General features: G+C 39.1%; 1 protein-coding gene and 1 non-coding gene across 2 annotated transcripts; one reads left to right on the top strand and one right to left on the bottom strand.

Annotated features, from left to right (window-relative positions):
* Nucleotides 1-10,683: 10,683 nt before the first annotated feature.
* LOC148916474 (uncharacterized) lies at nt 10,684-13,982 on the bottom strand. Its single transcript, XM_089055141.1, has one exon. It carries the CDS (start codon nt 12,013-12,015, stop codon nt 10,684-10,686), a length of 1,332 nt encoding a protein of 443 aa, XP_088911267.1. The 5' UTR covers nt 12,016-13,982.
* Nucleotides 11,348-11,454, top strand: LOC148916475 (small nucleolar RNA R71). Its single transcript, XR_016128363.1, has one exon. It is a non-coding gene; the product is annotated as a small nucleolar RNA R71 (small nucleolar RNA).
* Nucleotides 13,983-16,143: the final 2,161 nt, after the last annotated feature.

The raw sequence follows: 16,143 nt of genomic DNA, 5'->3' as shown, positions 1-16,143 counted from the left end.
GGTCAAGTGACCCTGCAACTCGGGATCCGCCATTAGAGGGGAGAAATTTGACTTCAAACCGCCGATGAAAGTCCTCAAGAGCAAGACTCTTCTCCCCAGTGCGCTCTTATCGACCTCGCAACTGATGCTCGTTAGCTATCTGTGAGTTGCTCACCGATCTGAGATTTTAGTTTAGCTTGAAGTATTTGACATAAGTGAAGAGAACTGCTTGGTGATATCTTCACTTTGATCGTCAATATTCTTAAATTAATAAATAATTGAGAAGTTTTTTTTTTAAAAAAAAGAAAAAGAAATATTATTAAATTCCCAAATTTTATGCAACAAAATTAAAGAAACATGCCGATTGTATTGGGGTTGATTTAGGCCCCATTTGGGATTGCCTTTTTTTCGTCAAAAGCCTGCTTAACTTTAAAGTTAAGTAATTTAAGGTGTTTGGTAAAAATAAAATATCCTACTTATTTTAAAGCAATGGTTTTTTGACAAGCTTTTTTAAAAGCAACCTTGAGTTGCTTTTAAAGTTGCTTTCAATCAAGCAAAGGCTCCCTTTAATGAAATTTTTGCAATTCCACAAATACCCTTATTAGGTTAGAAATCTATCCTCACATATTTGTCTCAAATCTGCAGACACCAAAGTCCATCTTCACGTAGCCTCCGAAGTTTGGAGACAACCATTCGCTCAATCTCTCTCAATCTCTTTCACAAGGTATATTCTTCAATCTCTTCAATCTCTCAAACTTTTTATATACGTGCTGCTCTTGTTTTTTTTTTTTTTCTATTTTCTATTGGTTTTTTATACATCCATGGTTTTATATACGTCCAGATTTTTTCTATTGGCTGTCCATGGTTTCTTCAAGCATGAAGGTGTCCATGCCAGGAAGTTTTCGTGTGGACACCATTGAAGATCCATATGATCTGCTATTTTTATTTTCTTGAGAGCTAATCGTGATGGGGTTCATAGCTGGTGGTTTTATTCTAAGTGTAGTTCACAATGCATATCTCCTCATTGTGGTTGTGATCCTTTTTGGTGCAGTTAACTTGATATCATCACAAGCTCCATTTTTCTTTTAATTCCCTTTATGATAAACTAGTTTTGCTGCAAACTTTTATTTCTTTGACTTCCATTAATCTTTTGTGAATAAATATCAAAACTGCAGACCCAAAAAATAAGGGGAAAATATATGGGAGTGTGTTTGAATCCTTGTCATCTTGTACGACTTGGTGTATTGCTTTTGATGTATGTAGTTTTGCCCAAGTTTGGGATTGTTTTTTTTTTTTTGGCCAAAAATCTACTTTACTTTAAAGTTAAGCAGTTTAAGGTGTTTGGCAAAAATTAAATATCCCGATTATTTTAAAAGCAGTGGCCATTTGATAGACAATAACTTTAAAAGCAGCTTTCTTACTCTTCAAAGCTGCTTTCAAAAGAAGCAAAGATGAGCCTTCAATGAATTTTTTTAATTCCCAAAATACCATAATTCATTTTAAAAAATGACACCACCTCCACTTTCACATCCAACTCCACCACCTCCACAACCACATTCATCACCTCCACAACCATCGTCACCACCACCACCACCTCCACAACCAATACCAATACCACTACCACCACTATGCTGACAACGCCACCACCACCACCTTCACCTCCATATCTTTCACCATCACCTTCACTCCACCACTACCACATGATTAGCACATAACATCATGTCTATTTTAGTCATTATTCACAGTTACAACAGTTTTATATTAAAATTTGCCAAACAGTTTTGACACTACTTTTTGTATTAACAGCACTTTAAAAATATTATTTACCAAACATGGACATACTTTACTTTATAGCTAATTATTTTCAAAGTGTAGTAGAAGCAACTTTTTAAAAAAGTGACAGCAATCCCAAACAAGGGCTTAATATGGTTTTGCTAATTCTCCGACTTTATCTAACAAGATTTTGGGGTGGATTGTATTGTGGCTATATATGCGGTGTGGGATGGGTTCAATCGCATCAAGCTTTTTTTTGTTGAAATCACTTTTATTATGGAAGAGAATAGGATTCCATACCCCAAAAAAAAAAAAAAAAAGAGAATAGGAGGGAGAGTAGCACAACCCACTGCACTACAAAGCCAAGAACGCAGCCTCCAAAACAGCGAGACTACTAAAACAACTAAGAAACTACTAAAACTACTAAAACAACTAAGAAAACAAGCTTCAGTTAATAAAAAGGCAACACCGCTTCTTTCTCATTATTGTAGCATTAAGCAAGTCCGAAATTTTGGATGATTCTTCCTTAGTGCTGTTTAGAATTCCTTTTTCTTTTTCTTTTCTTTTTTCTGAAAATTAGTGATAATAGTATTCAATAATTGGGCAAAAAGACCAAATACTCATGTAGGGTTAATACAAAGATGGATCCACAGCAACAACAAAGGGTTAAATCCAATATAGGAGGATGTTGTGTGGAAACACTCCAAGACATTGTTGTTGATAGACTATACGAAGGCATACACACAATCTCATTTAAGAATAAAACACACGCACGCAGAAGAAAGAACGCAAACACATAAGAACACAAAGATTTATAGAGGTTCGGCATCGTGCCTACGTCTTCTTTGTGATCCACCCGAGAAATTCACTAGTATTAGTATGTAAGAACAACTTTGGTTACAACTTAAACTACATTAACTCTCACAAGAACCCTAGCTCTCTTTTCTCTCACCCTTTGCTCACACCTTTTGAATGATAAGTGCTCAAACCTTTTTCTCTCACCCTTTGCTCTTACATATAAGAGTCTAAACATTTCGTGTTTTATAATAAGTGCTTGATTTCAAAGGTGTAGAAGTGGCAGAGTCGAAGGACAAGGGGGAGTGTTTTGAATGAAGAATCCTGCTAGCCATTAAGTACCTTTAGTCAGTTCACTAGGAAGAAGTAAACCATGAAAACAAAGCTTCATTTCGTTGCACCGACTCATTGATAGTAAGATCCCCTGCCCGCTTTTCCTTAATACAAAAAGCCTCTGTGGTTAAATTTTATGCTCCACATGCTATTGTACCCCGCAAAAGCTCATAAACGTTGTTAGGTTGAATCTCCCCCCTCATAATCACCACTGAACCTTATGTGACTAAAAGCTTCCTTTTTTCAGCCTTATATAAATACCCTTCTTTATCTAGAGCGCTAAGGGAAATAAGATTCCTTCTTAGTGCCAATACATGCCTTACCTGTTGATTCAATTCCTAACAACTAAAATGAGTTATTAAAAACAGCAACTTTAATTCTCGCAAGTGCACGAACCGTTTATAGTATAGCTTATGTAAATACGAGGTCGATCCCACAGAGAATGGTAACTTGGTTCCAAGCTAAATTACTTAGAATGCTAGAAAAACATAGAACAAAGAAACTGACTAACTAGCTAAAGGCAAGGTCAAATTCAACAATGCCTCTTGCTAATTACTCAAGGTCTAGGACAGAATCCTAGCACCACACACGCACTCGAAATGGGGGGTTTTGTTGTTGAAATGAAAAGAAGAACGTGAAATGAAAGTGCTCGAAAGTAAACACTGGCAGCAATCAAAAAGTTGTGAAACAAAGATTGAGAGGTGTTAGAGCCTTGGAATCTACCACTAGTCTTCCTATCCAAGTTATGAATGCATAGAAATTGACTCAAGCTTCATCAACAATAGATTATCGCATACAAGCCTATGGTATCTAGGTGCAGGATGCATGATTCTCCTAAGGCATGTGATTATGCATGGTATCTACACAACACGTGATCTCTAATATGCAACCTAAGCATGGTATCTACTTAGAATAAAGCATACAAGAGTCATTAAGCTCCTTGAGAATATGATAATCACACAAGTCCTAGAACATGGTATCTGTCCTAGTCAACCTATGGTTATTAACCCCTTGAATGATTCTTAGGCCATTCATTTGTTGCTTGTGAAAGGAGAGTAGAATTGGTGAATCTAAACCCCTTCCCAACCTGTGCTAGATGCATAAAATCTTAGTTAGCTACTCCAAGAAAACATACATCAAGCACATAATAAACTAGAGATTAACAACTTGGTAATGAAAGCAAGGAAATCAATTAACTATAAAATCATCCATAACATTGAATATTCATGACTAGGGCTTCATCCTAAGCCCTAACTAAATGGGTTAGTTAGACATAACTATGAGTACAGAAAATAAGAAATACATAGATAGGATAAAGAGAGGAGAAGAACTAGATGATGGCAGCAAGGAATTCCCAGGACAGCTCCAACTCTCTTCTCTCTTTGTGGTGAATCTGAATGTGTGTTTGAGAGTAATGGATGAAGTGAATGTGTGTGTCTGCCTATATCCCTTGAATGAGTGAGCAGCTCTCTATTTATAGAGAGAAATTTCGTCCTCCCCTTTGGCTGGTGAAGCACACCTCTCTTAGCTGCTCCCAACTGCTCCCTTCTGCCCATGCTTGCCACTTGCTCCAGCTGCCCATGCTTTGGTATGGTGTCTTTATGGAAAGCTTGACTTTTGTTCATCTTTCTGAGTTCCTGAGCTGATTTGACTCCCATGTATGGCTGCCCATGCTGAGCACATGGCTCTAGGGATGTAGATGTGATGGCAGCCAATCATGACATTTCTGTGACCTTGGTTCAGTCTTTGACGTGCTAAGGGCTCCAGATTTATCCAATTGGGCTGAAATTTGGATATGTTATAATAGACACCCATTGGAACAACTTCTATCAAGGATGTCTCCTCATCCGACCTGTGTAAGTTGCTGAAATGAGGCCTGCAAGATGACCTACGAAACTGGACTGACAAGGAGTGTGGCCCAAATTGGGTTTGTCTTTAAGCCCATATTCCTCTTATCCCAATCAGCCCTTAACAAGCATGGATTGCATCAAATGTGATCTCTTGCTGTCTTAACCTACAAAACACACAAACATAGGTAAGAGACTCAAAATAAAGAGAAGCTAAACAAAATTACTAAGCAAAGAAGGCATGCAAATGTGTGAAATTATGACCTTATCAAATACCCCCAAACTTAGATTTTGCTAGTCCTCAAGCAAAACAAAGGAAAAATACCATTTAGAAAACAGGAAATAAGCTGCTAGCCTTCCAAACAATATCCTCAAAGAATCACCGAAATATATGGTTCCAAAGAAACACAACAATCACAATCTAAGTTCCACACATGATTCAAGGGTAACCAAGGCTCACAATGACATCCTTAAGTGTAGTGTGTGAATGCCAAATCAGAACAACACCTGCAACTCAAATAAGTACATGCGCACACACTTAGAGCAAAATCAAAAATTCCGAACCCCATAAGCTCATTATCCAATCTTCTCTCCACATAATACCATGCAACACCAAGGATCAAAAGGACTTTACAAGGGTAGTAATGAGGTTTAGGGTAGTGGTTGAACGAAAGAAGGGATATGAGATATACAATATTTTGAGCATAATTAAAGCATAGGTAAGAGCATAAGAGATTACTGAACTTTGTAACAAGTAAGGAACACATACATGAGCAGATTTTCAACATAATTTCAACACCTTCATATCTGTTTATTTGGCCTAATTTTGTGGCTCTTTACCCTAGATCACCATGATCTTCTCTTTTATAACACCCTAGGGCCGTGACTACATTGGTCACACTTCATTACCTCTTTTGATTAGTTACCAATACCCCCAAACTTATTTCTTTTCAATACTTGGGTTATGGCACTAATGATTCACTTTTGCTCCAAAAACCTTGCATTCTTTATAACTCTTTTTTGAAGATAACTTTAATTGCTCATAGAATAAGTAAGAATAAGAAAACAGAGGTTCATTATGGTAGGAATGGTTTACACAAAGAAAGGCTTAACGCAGGCTCAAATGGGTTGAGTAGGGATGAATATGTGTAGAGGGATGGTTAGAAAAGCTCAAACGGTTCAAACATGGCCTAAATCACTTCCTAAGCATTGTATGGCAACAAAATGTCTCAAGAGATATTCAAATAAGTTCTAGAGTACGAAACCAAGATCATGAGATAAGTAGAATTGCATAACATCTCCAAGTAACAAGAAATTGGACTAACTCAGCAAAGTGCTCAATAAATGCAAGGATGGCATGCAAGACAGAGTTAACTCAGAACCACACAAAGTCCTTAAACAATGACTATCAATCTCTGAGAAACCATATTAGTATTAGATCCAAGTCTTATCATAGGTGTTTGGAAGGATAACAAGACAAGACACAAGACACAAAATCCTGCGTTTTTAGACATTAGACACACTCAAAATTTTAAAATTTTTAAAATTTGACAATTTGAAACAACATAACTAAATCCTTCCCCCCAAACTTAAATGAAACATTGTCCTCAATGTCTAGAGTGTAAGAAAAAGCAATGCCTCATAAATGAAAGGAAAGAAGATAAGGGAAAGACATAACCAAAGGTTAGAGTTCAGAAAAACTCCCCTTTGAGGCAATTAGGACTCAAGCAAGCTTCCTCGCATATTCTATCTTCTCCTCCTCACCTTGGGTTGCCTCCCAAGAAGCGCTAAGTTTTATGTCTTCAGCCAGACGTCCAAACACTGGTGAGCTTCAAGAGAGTGGTGGAGGCTCCTTGAATGCTTGAGACTCAATATTGGCATCAAAGTTGGCATCAAAGTAAGGTTTCAACCGATGTCCGTTCACCTTGAAGGTGCTGCCATCCTTAATATTTTGAATCTCCACTGCGCCATGATCAAACACATTAGTAATAACAAAAGGGCCAATCCACCGAGAACGAAGCTTACCTGGGAAGAGCTTAAGGCGTGAATTGAATAGGAGAACCTTCTGCCCTTTCTCAAACGTCTTCCTAAGCATTTTCTTGTCATGATATTGCTTTGTTTTCTCCTTGTAAAGCTTAGCGTTCTCATAAGCTTCATGTCGCAACTCCTCCAACTCATTGAGTTGAAGCCTCCTCTTCTCACCAGCAGCTTTCATATCAAAATTGAAGGCCTTGATTGCCCAATAAGCTCTGTGCTCAAGCTCCACTGGTAAGTGACAAGGTTTACCGAAAACAAGCCTATACGGAGACATACCTATAGGAGTCTTATAAGCAGTCCTATAAGCCCACAGTGCATCATCCAAACGCATGGACCAATCCTTCCTTGTGGTGTTCACTGTCTTTTCAAGTATGTGCTTAATCTCCCTATTGCTTATCTCAACCTGCCCACTAGTTTGAGGATGATAGGGTGTTGCCACCTTATGCGTGATTCCATATTTCTTCAAGAGTGCTGCAAAAGCTTGGTTAACAAAGTGGGAGCCACCATCACTAATGATTGCTCTAGGTGTGCCAAACCTTGTAAAAATATTTCCTTTGAGAAAACTGATCACAACCTTAGCATCATTAGTTCTAGTGGCAATGGCTTCCACCCATTTGGAAACATAATCGACAGCAACTAATATATATTCAAATCCATTAAGAGGTAGGAAAAGGGCCCATGAAATCAATTCCCCAAACATCAAATATATCAATGATTAAGATATTAGTGAGAGGCATCTGATTTCTAGCATTTAAATTACCCATCCGTTGGCATCTATCACATGAAGCACAAAAAGCATAAGCATCCTTAAAAAGGGTAGGCCAAAAGAAACCTGATTGTAGCACTTTGCTGGCAGTCTTCTTTGCTCCAAAATGGCCTCCGCATGCATGGGAGTGACAAAACTCTAGAATGCTCTTAAAATCACCTTCAGGCACACACCTTCGAATTACTTGGTCTGGGCAATGCTTGAATAGATATGGATCATCCCAAAAGTAGTATCTTGCTTGCTTCCTAAGCTTGTCACGTTGGAACGTAGATAACGTAGGGAGTTCATTAGTGCACAAATAGTTAACAATATCAGCAAACCAAGGCAATGGATTGAGGGAATTCAAAGCACAAATGGAGAAGAGTTGCTCATCAGGGAAGCTTTCACGCAATGGCAATGAATCCTCCTCTTCGTTAGATACATGTACCAATCTACTCAAGTGATCAGCCACGACATTCTCACTTCCATTCTTATCTTTTATCTCCAAGTCAAACTCTTGCAACAAGAGAATCCATCTAATGAGTCGTGGCTTGGCATCCTTCTTGGCTAACAAGTATTTTAATGCTGCATGATCAGTGTAAACAATAACCTTGTTAGTAATCAAATATGATCTGAACTTCTCTAAAGCAAATATGACAGCTAATAACTCCTTCTCTGTGGTGGAATAGTTGAGTTGGGCATCGTTGAGGGTTCTACTAGCATAGTAGATGGCATGTGGCTTCTTATCAACTCGCTGTCCCAAAACAGCTCCAACGGCATAGTCAGAGGCGTCACACATCAATTCAAAAGGCAAGCTCCAATCTGGTGGTATAATGATTGGGGCAGTTGTGAGCATCTTCTTCAAAGCATTGAAAGCATTCTCACAGTTTTGATCAAAGACAAAACCCATGTCCTTGGCAAGGAGATTGCACAAAGGCCTCGCAATCTTAGAAAATTCCTTAATGAAACGCCTATAGAAACCTGCATGGCCAAGGAAAGAACGTACTTCTTTGACAGAAGTAGGTGAAGGCATGGAGGCAATCAAATCAATCTTAACTTTATCTACCTCGATTCCTTTACTAGAGATGACATGACCAAGAACTATGCCTTGGTTAACCATAAAATGACATTTTTCCCAATTAAGCACAAGGTTAGTCTGTTCACATCTAGCCAACACCTTAGATAAGTTATGCAAGCATTGATCAAAAGAATCACCAAAGACAGAGAAGTCATCCATGAATACCTCAATGAACCTTTCTACCATGTCGGAAAAAATGCTCATCATGCACCTTTGAAAAGTGGCTGGGGCGTTACAGAGACCAAAAGGCATCCTCCTATAAGCGAAAGTGCCAAAGGGACATGTGAAGGTCGTCTTCTCTTGATCCTCTGGGGCTATGGCGATTTGGTTGTAGCCTGAATATCCATCAAGGAAGTAATAGTGGCTATGGCCAGCCAATCTCTCAAGCATCTGATCAATGAATGGAAGAAGGAAGTGATCTTTGCTTGTTGCTGTGTTGAGCTTCCTATAATCAATGCAAACTCTCCAGCCCGTGGTCACCCGTGTAGGTACAAGCTCATTTGCTTCATTCTTCACCACTGTGATACCTGACTTTTTGGGGACAACTTGCACTGGGCTCACCCATTTACTATCAGATATAGGGTAAATAATACCAACATCTAAAAGCTTCATTACCTCTTTCCTTACCACCTCCTTCATGTTTGGATTGAGACGTCTTTGGGCATCCCTCTTAGGCATTGCGTTGTCTTCCAATAATATCTTGTGCATGCATAGTGTTGGACTTATGCCTTTGATATCTGCAATGCTCCACCCAATTGCAGTTTTGTGCTCTTTTAGAACTCTCAAAAGCTTCTTCTCATCATTTGGTTCGAGGTGTGAGGCAATGATAACAGGTAGAGTCTCATTTTCACCTAAATAAGCATATTTAAGGTGTTTTGGCAATTGCTTTAATTCCAACTCTGGTGCCTGCACAATAGAAGGTAAAACCTTATTAGTAGGTGGGGGTAATGATTCAAATTGGTTTGCATACCTCTTTCCAACTTCTATGTAGCTATCCATGCTGCAAACAAGCTCAAAAACTAAAGGAGAGATCACAGCCTCTAAGCTGTCCGCTTCTTCTTTCCTTATGCTTTGTGTGATGCATGCTTCAATGGGCTCCAAATAACTCATTGGCAGTGCTTCTTTCACCATAGTATCAATTGCATCAAGCTGGAAAAGTTCATGCTCATCACTTGGAAACTTGGAGGCTTCAAACACTTTGAATGCTATTGTCTCATCAAACACGTTCATAGTCAATGTACCCTTCTTCACATCAATAATAGCACCGGCAGTTGCCATGAATGGCCGACCTAGAATGAGTGGTAACTGATTGTCATGAATTGGTGCTTCTTCCATTTCCAACACCAAGAAATCTGCTGGCAAAATTAGCTCTTCCACTTTCACCAAAACATCTTCTAGAATGCCCTTAGGGTACCTAATAGTTCTATCTGCCAATTGAATGCTCACAGATGTGGCTTGCAACTCACCAAGGTTAAGTTTTTCATAAACATGATATGGCATAAGGTTTATAGAAGCACCAAGATCAAGCAAAGCTTTTTGAAACTTAAAATCACCAACTATACAAGGTATAGAAAATGAACCTGGATCCTTTAGCTTTGGAGGTAGCTTTCTTTGTAACACTGCACTTACCTCTTCACTCAATGCAACTTGTTCATGCTCTTTGAATCTCCTCTTGTTAGTGCATAGATCCTTCAAAAATTTTGCATACTTTGGAATCTGAGCAATGGGATGTTGATTTGCACCTTCTTGAATGTTTCCATTATCTCATCCAAGCCTTGATCTTTCTTTGACTTTGATAACCTGCTGGGAAAGGGTGCAATAGGCCTAAAAGCATTAGTTGAAATTGGAACTTGATTAGCATTAGACGATACCTTAGGGTTTGTACTCTTTCCAGAAGGATTGAGGGACTGTTTGTCAAGTGTGGGTGCTTATGTGGTGGCTGAATAATCTCCACGTTTTCTCCATCTTCTTGCTCTTCGTTGACATCTCCAACCTTGTTATCAACTTGTTTACCACTTCTCAAGATGTGCACTGCTTTAGCATGCTCTTGATGCCTTGGATTCACCTCTGTTTGGCTTGGAAATGTTCCGGATGCCCTATTGCTCATGGAGGATGCAATCTGCCCAACTTGCACTTCTAGTTTGTTCACTGCATTTTGAAGATTCTGATTGGTTTGCATCTGTTGCCCCATTTAATTTCTTGAACATGTCTTGCAATTCTCCCATTTGATCACCCCTTTGCTCTTGCACTTGTTGGGGAGCTTGCTGGAATTGCCTTTGTTGTATTTGAAATCCTGGGGCAGGTCCTTGAGATTGTTGCACATTTGAGTTATTGCTCCACTTGAAATTAGGATGATTTCTCCACCCCGGATTGTACGTGTTTGAGTAAGGATCATTATTAGGATTCCTTGCTTGAAGGGCATTTGCTTGTTCTAGCATGTGCTCTGCAAAAGATTGGTCTTGAACTTCCACTTTGTTTCCTAGAGGGCCAGTCACTGCCTGTTGAAGCAAAGAACACATAACATCAAGTTTTGCAGCAATCTCATTATTAGTACTTACCTCAGAGACCACAGCTTTCATAGGAGCTCCTCTTCCTTTATTGTGGCTCCATTGTTGAGAGTTAGCACTCAAGGATTCAAAGAGAGTAAAAGCCTCCTCTGCTGTTTTGTTCATCAGTCCTTCTCCACTTGTTGCATCTACCATCATCCTTTCGGAATCAAGCAAACCTTCATAGAAAGATTGCATTTGCATCCAACTCTCTATGTTGTGGTGTGGGCAAGAACTTATCATCTCCTTGTACCTCTCCCAACATTCATGAAAAGCTTCTCCTTCCTTTTGTGTGAAACCAAGGATTTCCTTTCTAATCTTGTTAGTCTTTTGAGCCGGAAAGAATTTCTGCAAAAACTTATTAGAAAGCTCTTCCCAAGTATGAATTGAAGCATTAGGCAAAGAGTATAACCAAGACTTAGCCTTATCTTTTAAACTGAATGGGAATAGCCTCATCTTAATCTGCTCATCATCAAGGCCATGAATTTTGATTGTAGCACATATTTCAAAGAATTGCTTAATATGCATGTAAGGATCCTCAGTGGTATTACCATAATAAGTTGGAAGAAGATGAATCATACCACTTTTAAGCTCAAACCTGTCAACTGTGAGTTGAGGATAGACGATGCACGAAGGTTGATCGGTGACTTTGGGAATGGAAAACTCACGCAGGGGTTTCCGAGGTTGGACAACAAGCGCACCACCTCCTTCAACATTATTGTTGGTGTTTGGAATCTCTGCCATCGTGCTTGAACCTTCAGATTCGGAACTTTTAGAATCAGCACTTGAAGAACTATAATTCCTCCTCAAACCAGCACGTACAGCAGCGGTTCTTGGTGAAAGTGGCTCAGGTGAACTTTGCTCTTGGTCAGATTCGGACATGCACACACCAAGGAACTCAATTCAGTGCTTTCAATGGAGATAACAACTAAATACAAAAACTGAATACTAAAAGAAAAACCAACGAAAAGAAACAAATGAAACAAACAAAAACAAAACAATCAAAGTAATCTAACTATAGCACCAACGTTACCGGTTCCCCGGCAACGGCGCCAAAAACTTGTTGATTCAATTCCTAACAACTAAAATGAGTTATTAAAAACAGCAACTTTAATTCTCGCAAGTGCACGAACCGTTTATAGTATAGCTTATGTAAATACGAGGTCGATCCCACAGAGAATGGTAACTTGGTTCCAAGCTAAATTACTTAGAATGCTAGAAAAACATAGAACAAAGAAACTGACTAACTAGCTAAAGGCAAGGTCAAATTCAACAATGCCTCTTGCTAATTACTCAAGGTCTAGGACAGAATCCTAGCACCACACACGCACTCGAAATGGGGGGTTTTGTTGTTGAAATGAAAAGAAGAACGTGAAATGAAAGTGCTCGAAAGTAAACACTGGCAGCAATCAAAAAGTTGTGAAACAAAGATTGAGAGGTGTTAGAGCCTTGGAATCTACCACTAGTCTTCCTATCCAAGTTATGAATGCATAGAAATTGACTCAAGCTTCATCAACAATAGATTATCGCATACAAGCCTATGGTATCTAGGTGCAGGATGCATGATTCTCCTAAGGCATGTGATTATGCATGGTATCTACACAACACGTGATCTCTAATATGCAACCTAAGCATGGTATCTACTTAGAATAAAGCATACAAGAGTCATTAAGCTCCTTGAGAATATGATAATCACACAAGTCCTAGAACATGGTATCTGTCCTAGTCAACCTATGGTTATTAACCCCTTGAATGATTCTTAGGCCATTCATTTGTTGCTTGTGAAAGGAGAGTAGAATTGGTGAATCTAAACCCCTTCCCAACCTGTGCTAGATGCATAAAATCTTAGTTAGCTACTCCAAGAAAACATACATCAAGCACATAATAAACTAGAGATTAACAACTTGGTAATGAAAGCAAGGAAATCAATTAACTATAAAATCATCCATAACATTGAATATTCATGACTAGGGCTTCATCCTAAGCCCTAACTAAATGGGTTAGTTAGACATAACTATGAGTACAGAAAATAAGAAATACATAGATAGGATAAAGAGAGGAGAAGAACTAGATGATGGCAGCAAGGAATTCCCAGGACAGCTCCAGCTCTCTTCTCTCTTTGTGGTGAATCTGAATGTGTGTTTGAGAGTAATGGATGAAGTGAATGTGTGTGTCTGCCTATATCCCTTGAATGAGTGAGCAGCTCTCTATTTATAGAGAGAAATTTCGTCCTCCCCTTTGGCTGGTGAAGCACACCTCTCTTAGCTGCTCCCAACTGCTCCCTTCTGCCCATGCTTGCCACTTGCTCCAGCTGCCCATGCTTTGGTATGGTGTCTTTATGGAAAGCTTGACTTTTGTTCATCTTTCTGAGTTCCTGAGCTGATTTGACTCCCATGTATGGCTGCCCATGCTGAGCACATGGCTCTAGGGATGTAGATGTGATGGCAGCCAATCATGACATTTCTGTGACCTTGGTTCAGTCTTTGACGTGCTAAGGGCTCCAGATTTATCCAATTGGGCTGAAATTTGGATATGTTATAATAGACACCCATTGGAACAACTTATATCAAGGATGTCTCCTCATCCGACCTGTGTAAGTTGCTGAAATGAGGCCTGCAAGATGACCTACGAAACTGGACTGACAAGGAGTGTGGCCCAAATTGGGTTTGTCTTTAAGCCCATATTCCTCTTATCCCAATCAGCCCTTAACAAGCATGGATTGCATCAAATGTGATCTCTTGCTGTCTTAACCTACAAAACACACAAACATAGGTAAGAGACTCAAAATAAAGAGAAGCTAAACAAAATTACTAAGCAAAGAAGGCATGCAAATGTGTGAAATTATGACCTTATCATTACCTCACTAAGTCTCTTAACAACACCATCTTGCATCTTGATCTTCACTATTCCCATGCCTAAAACATCACAACTTATTTTGTCTCCCAATAGAATCTTGCTACCATTCATTTTCTCATATGTATAAAATACACTCATATTTGAATACACATGATTAGAGCATTCAGAATCTCAAATCCAAATTGAAGTAGGAACCTTACCCAAAGAAATTGCCATGACGTCCCCGTTATACTCCTCATTTGTAATTGTCAAAAGTTCATCATTGGCTACGGTTAAACTTTCAGCATTCTTCATCTTGTTCCGCTTCTCCTTCCATATCGGACAATCCAGCTTCCAATTGTTCGTAGACCCACACTTGAAGGACCATTCATTGTCCTTGAATTTAGGATTCCTCCAATTGCCTTTCTTACCATTGGGCTTGCTTGAATGACCCAGCTCTCCGATCCTTGTTAATAGACGCGACCTTGAGAGCTATCTCTAGAATTATGAGCTAACTCATGATGTGCCAAGTTTTGCACCACCACCTCAAAATTGAGAGTACTATTGTCAATCATGAATGTCTTCCGAAAGCGTTCATAGGACGGAGGCAACGATGCCAACAACACCAACGCCTCATCCTTCGTGCTATAAACCATGTCTATCTTATGCAAGCCCACAATAAACCTATTAAATGTGTTAAGATACTTCGTGAAATTTCCACTCTCATTCATCTGAAGATTTAGGAGCTTTTCCTTCATGAAGCGTTTGTTTGATAAGGACATCCTTTTTCCCATGTTTTCTTTGTGGTGTCTTCCATTACCTTGATGGACCCAGAGCACATCCCTATCTTTCGTTGTCATAATTTTTGGCCTTGTCTCCTCACCTGCCAAGATAACGATTAGACCTTGCTAGGTTAGGTCATGTTTCATCCTCCTTTGTCATAGCGTGAAGTTCTCATTCCTTGTGAATGTTTTCTCCTCGAGTTTCATGATATTCGTCTATGGTGTTTTCATATGGGAGCTTTCTCCAACCTCATTCTTGTCGCCCGCCATTGTAAACACTCTTAAAACTATAAAGCCCACCATGAACCTGGCTCTGATACCACTTGTTATACGAAAACACTTCAAGATCTTGTCGTTGATGGACTATGCAATGACACACACACAAACCCTTTGGAGAATAAAACACATGCACACCAAAGAAAGGAAGTAAACACACAAAGAACACAAAGATTTATAGAGGTTCGGCTTCATGTCAACGTCCTCATGGTGATTCACCCGAGAAATTCACTAGTATAAAAGAACAACTTTGGTTACAACTTAAACCCCCTTAGCTCTCACAAGAACCCTAACTCTTTTTTCCCTCACCCTTTGCTAAAACCCTTTGATGCCCTTGTAAACACTCAAGAATTCACCCTTGAATTATGTCTTGTGTTTCTCCCTTGAAAATTCACTCTTGAATTATCCTCTCTTACTATTAATCAATCCCCTAAAAGTCCTATTTATAGACCATAGGATTTAGTACACTTGTATTAGGAGTAGGAGACTTAACCCTAGTCAAACTAGCCCAAAACATGCCTAAAACTAGTAGGAAAACTGAAACACGTCGAGCTCCAAAACACGTGACGACTGATCTCTTTATGCAAAAACTTCAGACTTCCTCTTGGCTTCCAAGTGGCCGGTTGTTTCCAATAGCTCCTCATGATCTTCTTCTTGGCACCTGCCTCACGACTCCAATCTTGCATCAATGGCGAGCCAACTTCAACAAAGGATACACTGGCGATATAGAATAACTAGTATTTCCACTAATAGTCTTTGAAGACCAAATAATTTCAACGTAATAGTCACACGCTTAAGGAAATCATATATGAAATACAGTGCTCAAAATTACAAATACAACTACAACTAACTCTCACAAGTAAAATACAATTAGAGACTAAAACACAAAAACACCCAACTCACAAAGAGTTGATGGAATTATTGCGACTTAAATAACTGCAAACACAAGCCGCTTGGTCACTTCATATGTCTTCAAATCACAAATAGAAACGAACCACATATCTAAAGTAGATCTACAATAGGAATCTCAACTATGCCAAAAAAAATTAAAAATTAAAAAAAAAATAACTAAACAACCAAGCGCTGACATTAAAGCATTACCAACAAGAAGAGGAAA

This window comes from Prunus mume, linkage group LG6 (genome assembly GCF_029339155.1).
Source record: "Prunus mume cultivar Tortuosa linkage group LG6, ASM2933915v1, whole genome shotgun sequence".
In the NCBI taxonomy this organism is placed as follows: Eukaryota; Viridiplantae; Streptophyta; class Magnoliopsida; order Rosales; family Rosaceae; genus Prunus; species Prunus mume.
The sequence above is the reverse complement of the archived record's forward strand: the minus strand, read 5'-3'. Positions and strand labels throughout refer to the sequence as shown.